The sequence below is a fragment of the Myripristis murdjan genome, chromosome 5 (genome assembly GCF_902150065.1).
Source record: "Myripristis murdjan chromosome 5, fMyrMur1.1, whole genome shotgun sequence".
Classification (NCBI taxonomy): Eukaryota; Metazoa; Chordata; class Actinopteri; order Holocentriformes; family Holocentridae; genus Myripristis; species Myripristis murdjan.
The window spans coordinates 29,262,732-29,277,807 of NC_043984.1; the positions used below are offsets into that span (position 1 = coordinate 29,262,732).

Genomic DNA, 15,076 nt, shown 5'->3' on the forward strand with positions numbered 1-15,076 from the left:
TCCACAAGTACTCGTGCACACAACAAAGTAATTAGCTTTCTGTTAATTAGGTAATTAAGTAAATGAAAAGAAGCTCCTCTCGATTTCAAAAGGGGACGGGTGGCTTTCATGCGCTGTTTTCCCTTTGCTGCTGGGGGGCATTGTGAACAGCAACAGGAACAATAAAGGACTGTAGCATTCAACATGTAATGAAAGGAAGAGCACTTCTGCAGAGGGTTTACAGATAATGACCTGTAAAGAACCGCAAGATGGGTGAAACGACAAGAAACTAGAGGATAAAATACCTTGACTGTGCAACCCCCTGCCATCATAAATACAATCGTTCATGTAAGCGCTGGATAGAAATGCACTTGATTAGCATAGCTCCCAAAGTCATTGTCACCAACAAGATCTAATGAGCATCATGAATTACTTGTCTAAAATTCATTCAGATATGTAACTTAAATATGCTACATGCCAAAATACAGTGGCATGATGATTTCCCAGACATTAGGCAAAGGATAATTTGGATCCATGCACTGAAACCAAAAGTCCTGAATTTGGCCAAATTCCAGCATGGAGTCCTCGTATTCTAATTATAGCCTTGCCCACCATTAGGATGGCTAAATATTTTCTCTAATTTATGCCATAGAGTATGATGCTAGTGTGTACTCGTAAAATGCAATTTGTGTCCCAAAGAAATGTGCCCTCTCCATATACATTATACCTTCAGTTGGGAAAGCAAACCACATTCTCTAATTTGTATCCCAGATTATGGTCATAATGTCTGTTTTTAATATGTGCTTTTTATTGCACAGTGCCCTCCAGGATTTTTTGCCCGCATTTGCTAAGTGGGCCAAGAATCCTGGAGGGCATGAAAATAAACAGTACAAGTACTAAGATATATTTTGTGCTCAGTTTGTTGAGCACGTTGGGCATTTAATGCTCATTACATGTAGTTTATCATCTTTACCATGGGCCTCGGTGTTTTACCATTAACGTGTACATTCACATGTGTGTACAGGAGAGGATGAAAGCATGCATATGTCTTGTAATAACTTGTAGGCTTTCGCACGTTTTGTGCACACATGGACAAGCTGTTGCAACTTGGTGAATTTGGATGACACAAGATCAGATGTGAGTCATCGAAAAGAGGATTTATGCATGCAATAATGAGAAAGATAAAATCTGTCAGTCTGTATTAAGCGTTACTAACTGTAATGAACGCACATTGTGAGGTGTGCATATCGTCGTCAACCCTGTAACAGGGTCAGCCTGGAAAAAGAGATGGCTGTTTTTGTCCATGGGTGAAGCTTTTCATTGCTATCATAAGATGTGTTATGATAGTTTACTATAGGCTAGTAAAGCATTTGTCTAGTTAAGGGCACAGGAGAAGATTTGTCACCTAAACCTGATGTGTAAACCTGAAAAGCTGCATGCACATTGGCCTTGTTCTCAGAATTCCTCTCTTCTAAAAATTCAATTCATTTATTGCTTCACACACAATGTGAAGTTTTAAATGACAAGGAAAAAGAACAAACTAATCTTTAAACAAAGACCTTTTTTTAATAGGCTTTTTATTGAGTGCGTCAGACATATTTTTCACTTCACTTTTTTTCAAACTCCACAAAATAAAAAAAGGTGTTGTTGGCAACAAGGTGTTCCGTTCTTTTCATTGCCACGCAAGCGTACCTAATGTTACCAGCAACCCATTGAACCTGTTAACAGCTGGAATGGTGCATAGCTAAACATATTTTCTTGTCATGGTCCGCCTTTGTCTTCCTTTAGTTGTAAGGCAGTCGTTGTCAGTTATTAAGCTGTTTTTAGGCGTAGTGCAAAGTGGAGTAAAGCCCTCTTAGCTGTTGTACAATCACTGTAAAGCACAGTGCCGAGTGGGTTACTGCTTTTGTAAAATGGCATATGTTCAATAAAATTATTTTACATATTTTTAATAAATCTTTAGGTTATTTTTTTATTATTATTATTTTTAGAGATTTCTGTTTATTTTATAGGGAGAAGGCACATTAATGAACCTTACTATATTATTGTAAGTGCACTCTAAAGTCAGTCCAACCTTGTGCTGCTCATCTTTTCAGTTTGAAGCACCTGCAGATTGGAATGAGCTGCAAAAATCCCAGAAACTGGACAGATTTGTGTGTTCGTCCATGTTTTTCCAGTCTCTGATCTAGGACATATTATATTATTCATGTTGCTGTTACAGCTGATGATTACTGTGAAGATTATGTCTTGCTTCTATAAAGTGTTTTAACCTCTTGTTTGATTCTATCTAACATCTATGGTGTCTTCAAATGTTTTGTTTGTCTTTTATGACCTCTGCTGTGTTTGGAGTCTTGGCCAGGCTGTTATTGTAAATGAGAATCTGTTCTCAATTGGCTTGTCTGGCTAATAAATAAATAAATAAATGAATTAAATAACCATAAATGTGTCAGAGTTAGCCAAAAAAGATAGTCTTCATCCTGCCCTGATGTCACAATTGGCTCCTTAAAATTATAGGCAAGCATTAAGAACAATATATGCGTGAACAAAGCTGTACAAAGAAGTTAGAGCGGCTAAAATGAGCTGACATGGCAACATTTGAGCAGACAGTGAGCAACAGCGGCGCATGGGTGGCAGCAACACAAGACTGTAGTCAAAGAAAAAACACATACATGCATGACATATTTAATCCTAGATAGTTTTATTATCAGTAAGCATATGTTTATTAGTGAGCCACAATCTTAATAGATGTAAACTGACAGAGATTTGCATTACTGTGAGCGTTTTAACTGAGAAGACAAACCGACTAGAATTACTTTTTGTCAGGGGAATGATGTCTGCTCTTGTTGGTTCCCTTTTAATCTGCCTCTGACTAACAACAATTGATTAAAGTTCTGTCATAATCAAATGTTTTTCTTCCACCAAGCAAGATAGTTCTTGAATGGCAGCTAAACAGCATGGGTGCTAAGCTACAGAGAAGTAAAGACTGACTAATAGACTGTTACGCAATCACAGGTGTGTGTTTATGGGGAATAGTAAATGACTTTGAACTTCCATTTCAAATCATCAAGCACATAAGCAATTCATAACACGTGTGGCATATGCACAACAGTGTCATGCGGATCTTAGCATAATAGAGGGTTATGTCCCATACTGATTGGCTTCTGTTTTGAATTTTAAATTAAACATCAGGCGCATTAAACGTTGTAGGTATGGCATGTTGAATTTCCAGATAACAAGTATTTCCAGTTCTAAATGCTGCAGTCATATTATCATCATCACGTTTCACTTGTGAATGTTTAGAATCAGGCTGGACGACATGGCCGAGCCTCTGACATATATTTCTGGTAGACTGAAGCACAGTCCTTTGAATGCAACTGTAATATGCTCCCTTTAGTTATTGGTACACAACTTGTTGGACTTTACAGTACAAAATGATATATTCATTCAAAAATCAATAATCAGGTTGCGAATTTAATGGGCAGCCGTACAAAATTGGAAAAGTTTATAGTTTATATTTCTGGTTGCTCTGATGGAGGAGGATCACAGCCACCCTGCGTTAACCTTTGTTACCAAATTGACTCGATATATTTAAGAAAATGAGCCGTACAGGACCCCCACTTGTCAGATTTTCAACAGTGGCAATGTCTCCTGTCACTATTTCCATGCTCTGGTCAGCATCCTCATTTGACTGTTTCATTTTCATTTTATTTAATATTGCTACAAAGGTGCAGTATAAAATCATGACACTGAATCTGATTTGATTTGATTGAGTTCCAGCCCAGATACAGCCAGTGCTAGAGATTTACAGCACAGCAACTTTTCAGGAAAGTAGTTACAAGGCTTTTGCGTCAGACTTTGCGTTTCCATGTGCCCCTCCTGTTTAAAGCCCATGTTCATGCCAATGCACGGCGTATTAAACCGCATGGCAAGATTTCTGTTTAGTTTAAATTGGCAGCAATGTCCTGTTACCATTTGTTAGCTACTAGGGCTATTTAAGTCACTGAAGAACCAAACCATTTTGTTTTCAAGTCAGAGTCAGCCATGCTTCTGGCTTCTGACAGCGCAACATATCAGATCTGCACAATCCTGAGGTTTCTGTATCCTTTCAGCCCTTGACTCCTGATACAACTGGGTTAATAAAATGCTGAGTGGGCTGCTCAGCAACAGCTTTTTTTTTTTTAAGTCATCTCAGGTTCCTTTGTAAGTGCAGTTAAGTGTAGGTACAATTGGTGCCAAGTGCAGATAGGTGCTGGTATTTACTGTCAAGCCTTTTGAATGCATTTCATAACCCCGGCAATCGACTCGCACTCAAACCCTTCCTCGAAAACCCAAGCTGCCCATTTAATCGCTAACCCTCAGCTGCGACATGGAGATCAAATTCTGTATTTGATACTTGCACATGTTTAGTTTGAAGAGTAGAGTTCATCTAAGTCCAAATTTAAGCCATGCTACGCGGGTTTCTTCTTACGTTTATAATAAGTTTTTACATTTTATTGACTCATTTCATCACTACTGATTTTAATGGCCCGGCTGCAGCTTATAGAGATTTAAACTCGCTGTGTAAAATGCACAAGTATGGTCATTGTAGGATTTTGAATGCAGACAATAAAGACAAGTGGGTAACAGTTATTTACAACCATAAACTTTGGAACAACCACTTGGATATGACACTTTACTACTGCTACATTAGCAACTAAACATTAACAGGGGCCTGCTGCTACTGAAACACTGAAATGATCAAATATTTAACCATCACTGTGAAACACGGTTGTAACGATCAATAGTAAAGGCTTATTAAATTCCTCAACTTGTTCTAGCATATTTGGATGGTGTCTTAAAACATCAAATTGATGCCCATCTCCAAAAGAAAATGAATGTGTTAAAGTAACAAAAAGAAAAAAATAATAAATCAATCTTCTACTTATTGTCAGTGAAGCTGCTCGGGTATACAAATTACTGCAAGTGCAAAAAACACACAACCTCTGGCTGTAGACAGACAGCTCTTTATACTCGCAAACACTGATTGCCCTGTCCTGAGCTCTACATGAATTTTTAAGTTGAGTGCCATTTCCCTTTAAAACCTGAGGTCACTTACCAGGAACATTATAGAGCAGCAATGGCCAAATGGTACACTCCAATGTGATGAATCAGCACAAAACGGCCGAGCAAAAATGAAGGATGCTGGGCCGCAGAGCTATTAACTCCTAACAAGGAAAGAGTGACAGCGGCCAGATCCCACAGGCCGGGATGGAAACATTCCCCTGTAACAGGTATATTTTGTTGCCGACTGTTACTGAGAAAGGAGGAACACACACAATATAATAACTGTATTTTATTTCCATTTTATCATCTCAAAAATGGTGTTTACACAAAGACTACGGTGCCCTTAGAAGTGAATCATCAACCCGTCCAAAGTTGAGCAATAAAAGTGGTGTGACAAAGGAGCATTCAGTGTAGCCTACATTTGATTATAGCCAGCAGCCATGGCATTTTAAAACACATTAGAGAAGGAAACTAGGAGTAAGTAATAATGTTTCTGTAAAAAAAAGGTCTTAGGTTATTAAGACAGCACGTTTCAGTCTGCTGCAGAAATCAGATGATGTTCTTTTTCTGGCAAAAGATGGTAATTATCAGTTTACGCTTGATCAAACCAGTGAGGTCACTCTCATTTCTGGTGAGTGTACATTCATTTGACGCAGCTCGTAAGCAGAGAAGCACAAAATGACAAAAGAAAAATGTTAACCATCATTTATTGAAACCTGACATTTCATTATGTTTGACTTTTTTTTATTGTCATTTTCTTAAAACATGAAATCGGACAAAATTATAGCTACAAAACTCAAAACATGAAAAGAGGATGGCCTTATCTTCCGTTCCTCCAAACAAACAAGAGTAAAGTTAGGTAAACACACTTGTAGATGTATTGGTATGAGAAATAAGTGCAGAGAAGTAGTTGCAGAAGTGCAACATGACATTTTAGGGAAATGGAGGTCTTCCAGCATACATGCATCAAACGTGACGCATTTTGGAGCTCTCGGTGATGCACCTTTTATGTTGGAAACTGCACTCAAACCAAAGCTATAAGAAAGCCTCATAAATCAAATCTGACGCGTTTCTTGGGAACATTTCTCTACTGAAACATCATGGCTTCATAAATCAGGGTCAGTGTTTCTGGAATGAGTAATCGTGCAATATCTCCGAATGTTACACTGATGCAAGTTTGATGTACGATTGATGAAACCGTCAGAAAGTCCACAGACATTCACCGCAAAGTCCGGCCAGGCGAAATACTTTAATCAGTAGAATACAAACTTTCTCAACTGCGAAAAAGTGCTTTGGCACTAAATATATTGACTTGTTTAAAACAACTCTACAAAAAAAAAAAAACTTATGAAGAAAAATGAAACATGATTAAACTGTTAAAAAGTAGTGAGATTTGTGTAGTTGCTACCTCTATACCAGGGCTAAAGAGTGAGGTCCGTAAGCTGTGCAGAGGAGAGGACCAGGACAGTGCAGGTCAGTATAGGAGGAAGTCAGGACTGCCAGGAGCTAAAACTGCAGACAAAATGAAATCTGTTCCGACACGGCTCAGCGAGGCTTTTGCTTGACACATTCTCTGACAAATTCAGAGCACCGGGAGCCATGTCAACACGGAAAAGAATGGAAAAGGCATCCGTCATTAAAATTTATAAAAATATATTGATAACATTATCTTGTTGAATGCAAAATAATATTCTTGATTACACTGTGGACAGTGCCTTTATGTCCAGGCAGTTACAGCGTTGAGATTACTAAAAAACAAAACAAAACAAAACAAAAAAACAAAGTGCATCACAATCTAATGTCTTGAACGTCCTCCTTCAAAGGCATGATGTTCCATGTGAGCTGAAAAATTGTAATAGAACATTTTCAGTATACACCCTCTGTCAAAAATGCACAGCAGTGTTCATTTATGGATCAAACAAGACCTAAATCACACCTCAACAACAGTATATAGTAGTGTTTTTCCCTTTTTCATATTTATATATCTAAAGCATACAACCCTCCCACAGAATCTAACTATGACTGCATAAATGCCATATTCAAGGAAGTGCATTCAAGGTTAATATCTAAGTAAATTTAAGTGCACACAACAAAATGAGGTTAACTGAGGTGAATATGTTGTAAACTGCATACAAGGGCACTGAAAGATAAAGCATTTCGGGTATGAATCAGCCTTTCCACGCATCAAACTGAACAAATATACATTACAATCCTTTTCAAAGTGCGATGCATTTTCTGTATCGAGTGAGTGTTTGTGGAAAGCTCATCTTTGGGAAAACAGGTATCTCGTTCCTACATACACATACTCTGCTTGCGGGAATTCTCACGTTACAGTTCACACGACAGCGCCTCGGCTGATGCAAATGGACAATTTAATGAATTACTATTACTGAACACTATAGCTGGAATATTAGTTCGAGGAGACTGGAATGACTATGGTTTATTTTGCACCATAACACAGAGACACCTCACTTCTCTGTGTGACAAAAAGATGATTTGAAAAAAAAAAAAAAAAAGACCTGCTTTGACTTCTGACATTTTGCAGGTGGTATCTAATTTCAGGATGAGCAGAGTAACATTCTGTTTTGTGTCCTGTCATCCAATATGCAAATTATTATGAAACAGCACACTCTGCATCAGCTGTGTTTATGTCCAGATGTATTCAAATGGATTATAATTTAGATTTAGGTTATGAATAGCTGAATGTAAATGCTTTTTTTTTGGTTTCGTTTTGGTATATTTAATGACATATTTGTCAGCAAGCTCAATGTCATCATTTTTCATTATAAACTGCACTGAAGTACATAAAGCTCCATTTCTAAATCCAAAGGTGGAATATATGTAATGAGAAAAAGATCGCTGGCCATACTTACATTTATAAAAAACGGCTTTAAAAGATATATGTGGCAGAAGCTCATAGACTTTCCCCAAGACATTAGCTTCATTAGCAAGAGATGCATCCCTATTCCAGACTTGAACAACATCTTCCCGATCCCGAACACTCACGCTGACACCAACAACCTCATCGTCTGGAAAAACAGAAAAACAGTGAACAGGAAAATAAGGATGTCAATTTCACAGTCAAAAACAGGGATTATCAGTTCAATGCAAGAGTCACAGTCACAAATAAAATCATACATTTGTCTCCAGCCCAAGGTTGCCCTCTAGTTTCTAAAGATGATAGCATCTTCCTGAAATGCCAAGTACTGACTTTGTGAAAACTCACCTGAGGCACAGTAATCTGCGAACTGCTCCCCAATAGTAGCAAGTAACAACTCTTTCCAAACTGCAGACTGAAAAGGGAAGAACACAAAAAGCCACAGAATTAGGAATCCGGTGAATTGCATTGTTATATGAGAAGGAGCTGCAGAAAACAAAGCAACACCTACAGTGCTTTCTTTTGGTATTTTCATCTTCCATACTCCTCCTTTTGCATTACTCTCTTCTTCCCTGTTGATGTGCAAAGATTAAAAATGAGACATTGTGCAAGATTCACTAGGATAACAATTTTACTTACATGTAAAGAGAAGGTCTACAGCAATGGATAATATATCACATGATGTAATAATGTGTCAAAACAATAAAACGTCTGTCTTAATGGATTGAAAATGTAATAAAAAATGTTACAACATCACATGATTAACTGGAGATTATTACTTCATAAAGAGCGTAACATATCTTTGATTGATAATGTAATAGCAGTAATGGCGTAATCATTTATTAGAACAAGAATACAATATCTTCAACTATTATTGTCATTATCAATCATCAGTTAAAATATGCTTTGTGATACTACTAAATGATATCACAAATAAAACAATAGTGTAAGACTTACCATAGTGGCCTCCGCTCTCCTCGCATTAAGTGATAGCTACATCTCAAAGGCAGGGCTGTGACTGGCGGGATGTTGTTGTAGACGCTCCAGAACATCTACACGGGACAGACAGCACCGATGAATAAAACATATGACATGAACAACAGCGTAAATAAGCTTTTTGATCAACATGCTGTTGTGCGATGAGGACAAAGGATGATTTATTTTCACCCTTGTATTTGGTGTACGACGCTGTATGCAGGCATGAATACTAGCACACTGTGTGGGGCTCTGTTTCAGTGGATAGCATTCGTTACCACACAAAAGTTTAGAAAAATACCATCATAAAGCAGAAAAAAATACAAGCGCTGTGGGAATATTTTGACAGGACATTAAAAAGTACAACCAGTTCACTATAAACTCCACACCACAGTCCCAGTGGGAATATTACAGTGATTTTTCCCTTTGGGCAGTGAAGACCATCTCAGTATCATCTCAGAAGCATCAAAAAAAAAAAAAAAGTACTGCAACATATTAAAGAGTGGACACACACACACACACACACTGGAGCAACTATCAGACAAGTCACACAACAGCGAGTTGATCAAAGAGATCCAAGTGGCACAAAACAACTTCCCACACTGGCAGCTTAATATGGCAGCAAGAGGCAACTGTTTGAACCAGTCTGAACTTAAAACCCCAGAGATCATGCACCGCCAGTAAACTGAACACAGCACATTTGTGTTTACCAAACCCAGCCGCTCTGTGAGCCTTTATACCGAAGGGACACGAGAGCCAAAAGATCTGACGCTGCTGAGTCCAGATGTCTGTGGACAGAGAACTGCTGCTGTATAGAAGAGAACTAGGATTTAATGCTTTAGTTTTAAATTTTTATATTCCTGTGGGTGGAGAAGTGTCCATACCCAATACCAGAATTTTATATGAGCAAAAGAAAGAAAGAAAGAATCTGTGGTGTCTATATTAAGGGGGAAGGGACACTCTTCTCTGTTACAGATTGGGGATTTAAACTGATAACAGGGGTGTATTTCTCATAAATAACTTAACTAGTGTAGCTATAACTTAATCAGCAGCCATTTATACCAATGGAATTATGGTTTGATGAATTAATCTGACCCTTGCACAAAGTGTACAGCTGATCGAGCTGTTTACCAGATGGCGATGAAACAAACAAATGTTTACTCTAATTTACTGCACTAAAAACACAGTGATGTTTCAAGCAACTCTGCTCTGCATCAGACAAAAATACAATGCCCAGCGATGTTCATAATAATAATAATAATAATAATGAGAAGAAGAAGAAGAAGAAGAAGAAGAAGAAGAAGAAGAAGAAGAAGAAGAAGAAGAAGAAGAAGAAGAAGAAATTTTATTTGTAGCGCTTTATATCAAACAGATGATCTCAAAGTGCTTACAGTGCATTAAGCCACATGATGCTGGTCACATGATGGGCCACATGGACGGAGTCTCTAATGAGACGGAGAGACAGAGACCTGCAATGTGCGAGCTGTTTTTGTTTGTTTGTTTGTTTGTTTCATCGTTTGCTCATTTTTGGCCCAGCACCTGCCTTTATTTTGGCTCGGATGTGTGTGTACGTTTCCGGTTTACAAGCTGACGATGACCTTTAAGTTGACACCAAACCTCACCTGAACAGTTTGAACTGTGTAGATCTTCTTCAGATTGGACTCACACTCGGCAGCCGTTGTCCCCGGTAACGACCTGGAACAACAACAGAGAACATGATACTGCTTCAGGCCACACCGGGTGATGGAGTGACGAAGCCCAGACGGTAAACAAGTTCATCAAGTAGGCTGATCAAGCACAAAAAAGACATTGTTTTGGAATTAAACCTAAATTCTAATGGGTGTTGGCGGGCGTCATGGTAGGAGTTTTACCCGTTAGGGGCTAGACACTACCTTTGCAGATTTGAGAGGCTTCACAGGAAATCTCAGGCTGTTAGTCCAAGTCTATGCCTGGTTTCACAATATTTGCTTTCCCTGATTTCCTTGATATACATGAGGCTTCCACTGGAATATCTTGTGTCTCTCTTGCTGCTAAATTATTTGGTCTTCTATTATTATCAAATACTTAACAATAACAATAGTTAAAAGGTGACAGTTAACTATATTGAATGAGTCAGGCCTTCTGTCAGAAAGCTCTTGCTGATGAAGGCTGACAGCTCAAACGCGTCAGCATGTGTTGGCTACAAAATGCATTAAGCTATTGTAATAATCACCTGAACAATGGAGACCTGAGGTATCATTCATTTGTGGAGTGCGGCCTTTCTCTTCTTATCTAAACTACTTTCTACTTAAGACTGAACACCCACTCCTGAAACACTGAGAAGCCTCCTGTTTGTTTGACTATCTTTGACGTGCGAGTGTTAAGCCATAAGGACAAAAGTTTGGCCTTCCGTGTTTCCCTAAGGCAGGGCAGTTTACATCAGTTGTTCAACTATGATGACAAACAGTGCAAAGTTGTGCATTAACTACCTCTGCTGTCAAAAAAAATCATGTGTAAAGCAGCCTGAGAGTGTGCATTTTTGTAAGAGTTGATTACTTGGCTAGTTTCTCTCTCGCTCCATCTGCCCACTCAGTCAACCTCAGTCCTGTATTCTCACATCTCTTATTCTGCCATTCTGTTATCCAGTAATGTGCCGCAGAATGTGGGATAATTATCTGACTTATTGTGGCTGTCATTTGTTCTGTGGAGTGTGATGTTTTGCAGCAGACATGCAACTCCACTTTAACAAAAGCAAGGCATGGTCAAGGTCTGCAGTCTGTTTTTGAGTTAATTTAGTCTAGAAACATATCTTACTTAAGTGACAGTCACGATGCGCTATCCAGCAATGACAAATTTCTTTACTCTGCCCACCTTGTTGTAGAAAATGTGCTGGCAACTTGTTTTTGATGAGATGTTACTCTTTAAGTTTTAGGTTTTCATTTTAATTACAGCAAAACTGTCTAATATGAAGTGTCAGGAACTGAACTAGACATTTTTTGAATTTTCTGGTTTTGTTTTTTTTGGGTCAGGGTTTTCTTTAAGCATTATTGGTCTACAATTAATTATACAAACTACAAAGTTATCAGCATAAATGCTGTAATGTCATGAGTGCAAGAATAAGGAAGCCTTATTCTTAGATCGACAGCGCAGTTGACATCTTTGCTTTAATCTCATCACAAACATCAATAACAACAGAAATCTGTTACCAGCCCCGACATCCCTAACAACACTACCCAAACAAGCACAAACAAGGCACACCAAGAACCACATTAACAAGAATAACCAGGCGCTCAGACTCAGTGCGGTCTGTGAACTGCATTCAGCATTTTTAAAAAGGGGGTTCCACAAAAATTGTAACCTGGGCAAGTCCCTGTTGTGCATATGAAATCCAAAATTATAAAGCTGAAGAAGCTGTGAAATATCAACGCTGCAATCAATAAATATTTTAATATGGTTTCTTTAGACCCTCAATTTCTGCTGATTCATGGCTGCCACTCCCATTTAGATACTGACAAAACAGCTACAAAGTCATTTTTACTAATTAATACATTATTAACTTCAAAAGAGGGTTAAATATTCAGCTATTTAATGGGCTAATATCCATGTGGATATTACTGGAGTACAGAGACATGAAGTGGTAATAGATAAGGTTTCAAGGGGTGCTCAGCAAAATGAGTTTATTTCATTATTATTTCTCTCACTAGAAATTAACACAATGAGCAAACATGGGGCAATGATCATTTTGATTAATGCTCCTTATCAAATGTGCATTTATTTAGATTATCCCTGACATTAAAAACCTCTGCAGTGTGGCCAAATATCTTCTTTAAATAGTAAGCCGAACTTTTCCGTGTACCTGAAAAGTCAAAAAGGAAAGTGAAGAACAAGCGCAGCAAGTCACAAGTTCCCAAACTCTTTAAATGTCAAGGATTTCTGAATAGAGACACTTCAGACCAAGGACTCCAGTTTGATAAGGACATGTCCCAGGAATGTGGTTTGGCAGAGAGCTGTCTACCATGAGGATTGGGGGGTGGTTAAGTGGTAAGAAAGAGGCCTGTGCTCACACCAAGTCATCCTTACACATGCTGTGCTAACATATAGGGCTCTAGTTTCCCGGCGCAGCGCGGGGTGGCGCAGTGAGGCGAACCCCGCGCAGAGCTAGTTTCGACCGGCGAAGCGGGAGAGGCGGACAGTGTCCAAGTTTCGCAGGCGGAGGTTCGCCGAGATGGGAGTGGCGGCGCAGCGGGGGGAGGTGCCGACAGATTCGGCTTGGCGCAGTGACAGTTTCGTGCTAAAAGGCTTCGCCGAGGTGCGCCAAAAGCTCGCCGTCTGAAACCACGTCTACTTTCAGCGCAAGGCGGAGCGGAGCTGGCGCAGTGGAAGTTTGGCTGGCTGGCGCACATCACCAAAACCTCACGATCAGCACAAACGGTGCCAATCTCCTTTGATCTGACATCAGCTGTGACGGGACAGTTGATATGGAGATATATGTATGTGCTGATTGTGATCGTAGCATTGAATAGTGTTTTTTTCGGTATTTATTGCATCGTTCATGTGTCTAACATCCCGGAAGCCTGCCTGTGAGGTTTTGGTGACGTGTCCGCACTGCTCGCCGGTCTCCGCTCCGCGCCTGTCTCCTGAGCTCCGCTCCACCTGCGGCAATAGACCTCCATGTCAGCTGTGTAAACTTTCATTACGCCTTCACGCAGCGCATTTTAAAGGCAAGGACAGGGGCTCATTTGATTGGTTACATGTGAATCGGCTGTGTCAAACCCACTCCATGCCTTCTCTCCTCCCCTCCGCCGGTAGGAGGGATGGCGGAGTACTTGCGCCACCTAGAACGGCGTGCCAAACTTGGAAAATCCGCCTGGCCACACCCAGTTGGCGAAGCGCATCTGCGCTACGCCCCCGCCTCGCCTGGTCTGCGAAACTAGAGCCCATAGAGTGACATAACAGTGAGCTGTCCTCATTCTACAGCAGGCTACCTCAGACCGCCCCAAGCACCCCAGCAGGGAACTGGAACTGTTGCATGTTTTGATGTCCAACTATTTTTAAACGTACTTGTACGAGCATGCTCAGGTGGAAGCACTATTTGGCTTACATCTTATAACTTTTCGCTGGTTTGTTAGACACAGCATGGCAGATAAAATGTAAGAAGGTCATCTTTAACGCAGGCAAACTCCCGCTACATTGGCCCCTGAAGGCCTGGGAAAAGGTATGGCCACTAGTTTCTGCATCATCCCGGCTTGCCTTGTGCTTCTGCATGGCTTTTAACTCAAAGACAGTATGCACAAAGAAGTATATGTACCTGTCCAGCCAAAACGTCCAGGGTGAGTGCAGAGGCAGCGTTGTGGTGTCACCTTCTCGGTGTTTCTTTGTGATATTTTCCAACTCTCTCTGGTCGATGTCAATGTTGTTTTCAGAGGAAACTGTCTGGTCGCTCAGGGCGCCTCTGTCCATCTGCAGCTCCGCTGAACCTGCAGGAACCGCCATTTCCGCTCCCAGTGAAAAAGCTAATGTTTTCGTGTCTACGTGTGAAGCTTCTTGTGGTAATAACAACGCGCCCGCTTTGGTTTTATCCTCGCAAACAGAAACACACTACCGCTTTTCCGCTTGCCGACCGATGACGCCCCTGCGTCACCGAACACAAACGTCGTAGCTCGCCATCCAACGGTGATAGCCAGAGAGGGGGCGAAAGGAAAGAGGTTTCACTCTGCATCCGATTTGGGGCAGAGTTTGAAGATTTCCCGGGTTGTGCCAAATTCAAATGTCTGACGAATTCCTTTAAACGTCTGTGACCACAGTCTCACCCACCTCGTCTATATGTTGCTTGGTCGCTGGAACTCAAAAGTTTACCAAAGATTTTACTGAAGCTGCCATTTTCAATCCATTTTTAAAATCAGCTTTATTCGGTGACGTAGTGCAGTGGTTCTCAGTGGTTCTCCAGATCAGTCAACTAAAGTTTATTTAAAAGTGGGCAAGCCCTTAAATTGTCCATCAAGGTATTGGTATCAATTTGTGGCAAGGAGATTATTCATAAGTCCTCCAAATAGTTGAAAATAGCAAAGTAGACATCATTAAATATTTTGTCCCCAGTGATCTCTGGGCACAGACCTGCTTTGTCTGTTGCACTTCTCAGTGATGAGACTAGGTGGTACTGCACTTCTTCAGTCTTACAGCAGTCAATGGCCGTGGTTGTTCTCTCTCTATATATTGACTTTG

At 40.1% G+C, this 15,076-nt stretch overlaps 1 protein-coding gene and 1 long non-coding RNA gene across 2 annotated transcripts in view; one reads left to right on the plus strand and one right to left on the minus strand.

Moving 5' to 3' along the window:
• Positions 1 to 5,711: 5,711 nt before the first annotated feature.
• Positions 5,712 to 14,531, minus strand: LOC115359030 (eukaryotic translation initiation factor 4E type 3). Its single transcript, XM_030051237.1, has 7 exons — positions 14,163 to 14,531; positions 10,498 to 10,570; positions 8,858 to 8,952; positions 8,412 to 8,472; positions 8,249 to 8,315; positions 7,896 to 8,051; positions 5,712 to 6,864 (listed from the first exon to the last, which is right to left on the minus strand). The coding sequence occupies exons 1-7, from the start codon at positions 14,345 to 14,347 to the stop codon at positions 6,818 to 6,820; spliced, it is 684 nt and encodes a 227-aa protein (XP_029907097.1). The 5' UTR covers positions 14,348 to 14,531; the 3' UTR covers positions 5,712 to 6,817.
• Positions 9,802 to 15,076, plus strand: part of LOC115359032 (uncharacterized) — a 396,103-nt gene continuing 390,828 nt past the window's right edge. The window contains exon 1 of the long non-coding RNA XR_003928227.1: positions 9,802 to 9,843. This is a non-coding gene — a long non-coding RNA (uncharacterized LOC115359032). The remainder of the gene's footprint in view (positions 9,844 to 15,076) is intronic.

Bases quoted from the DNA above. Each gene is read 5' to 3' on its own strand.
- LOC115359030 (XM_030051237.1), bottom strand. From the start codon at position 14,347: ATGGCGGTTCCTGCAGGTTCAGCGGAGCTGCAGATGGACAGAGGCGCC. The intron at 8,473-8,857 runs GTAAGTCTTACA...GCACATCAACAG, and splicing joins GGAGAGCGGAGGCCACTATG to GGAAGAAGAGAGTAATGCAA. The intron at 8,052-8,248 runs GTGAGTTTTCAC...CTGTTTTTCCAG, and splicing joins CGCAGATTACTGTGCCTCAG to ACGATGAGGTTGTTGGTGTC.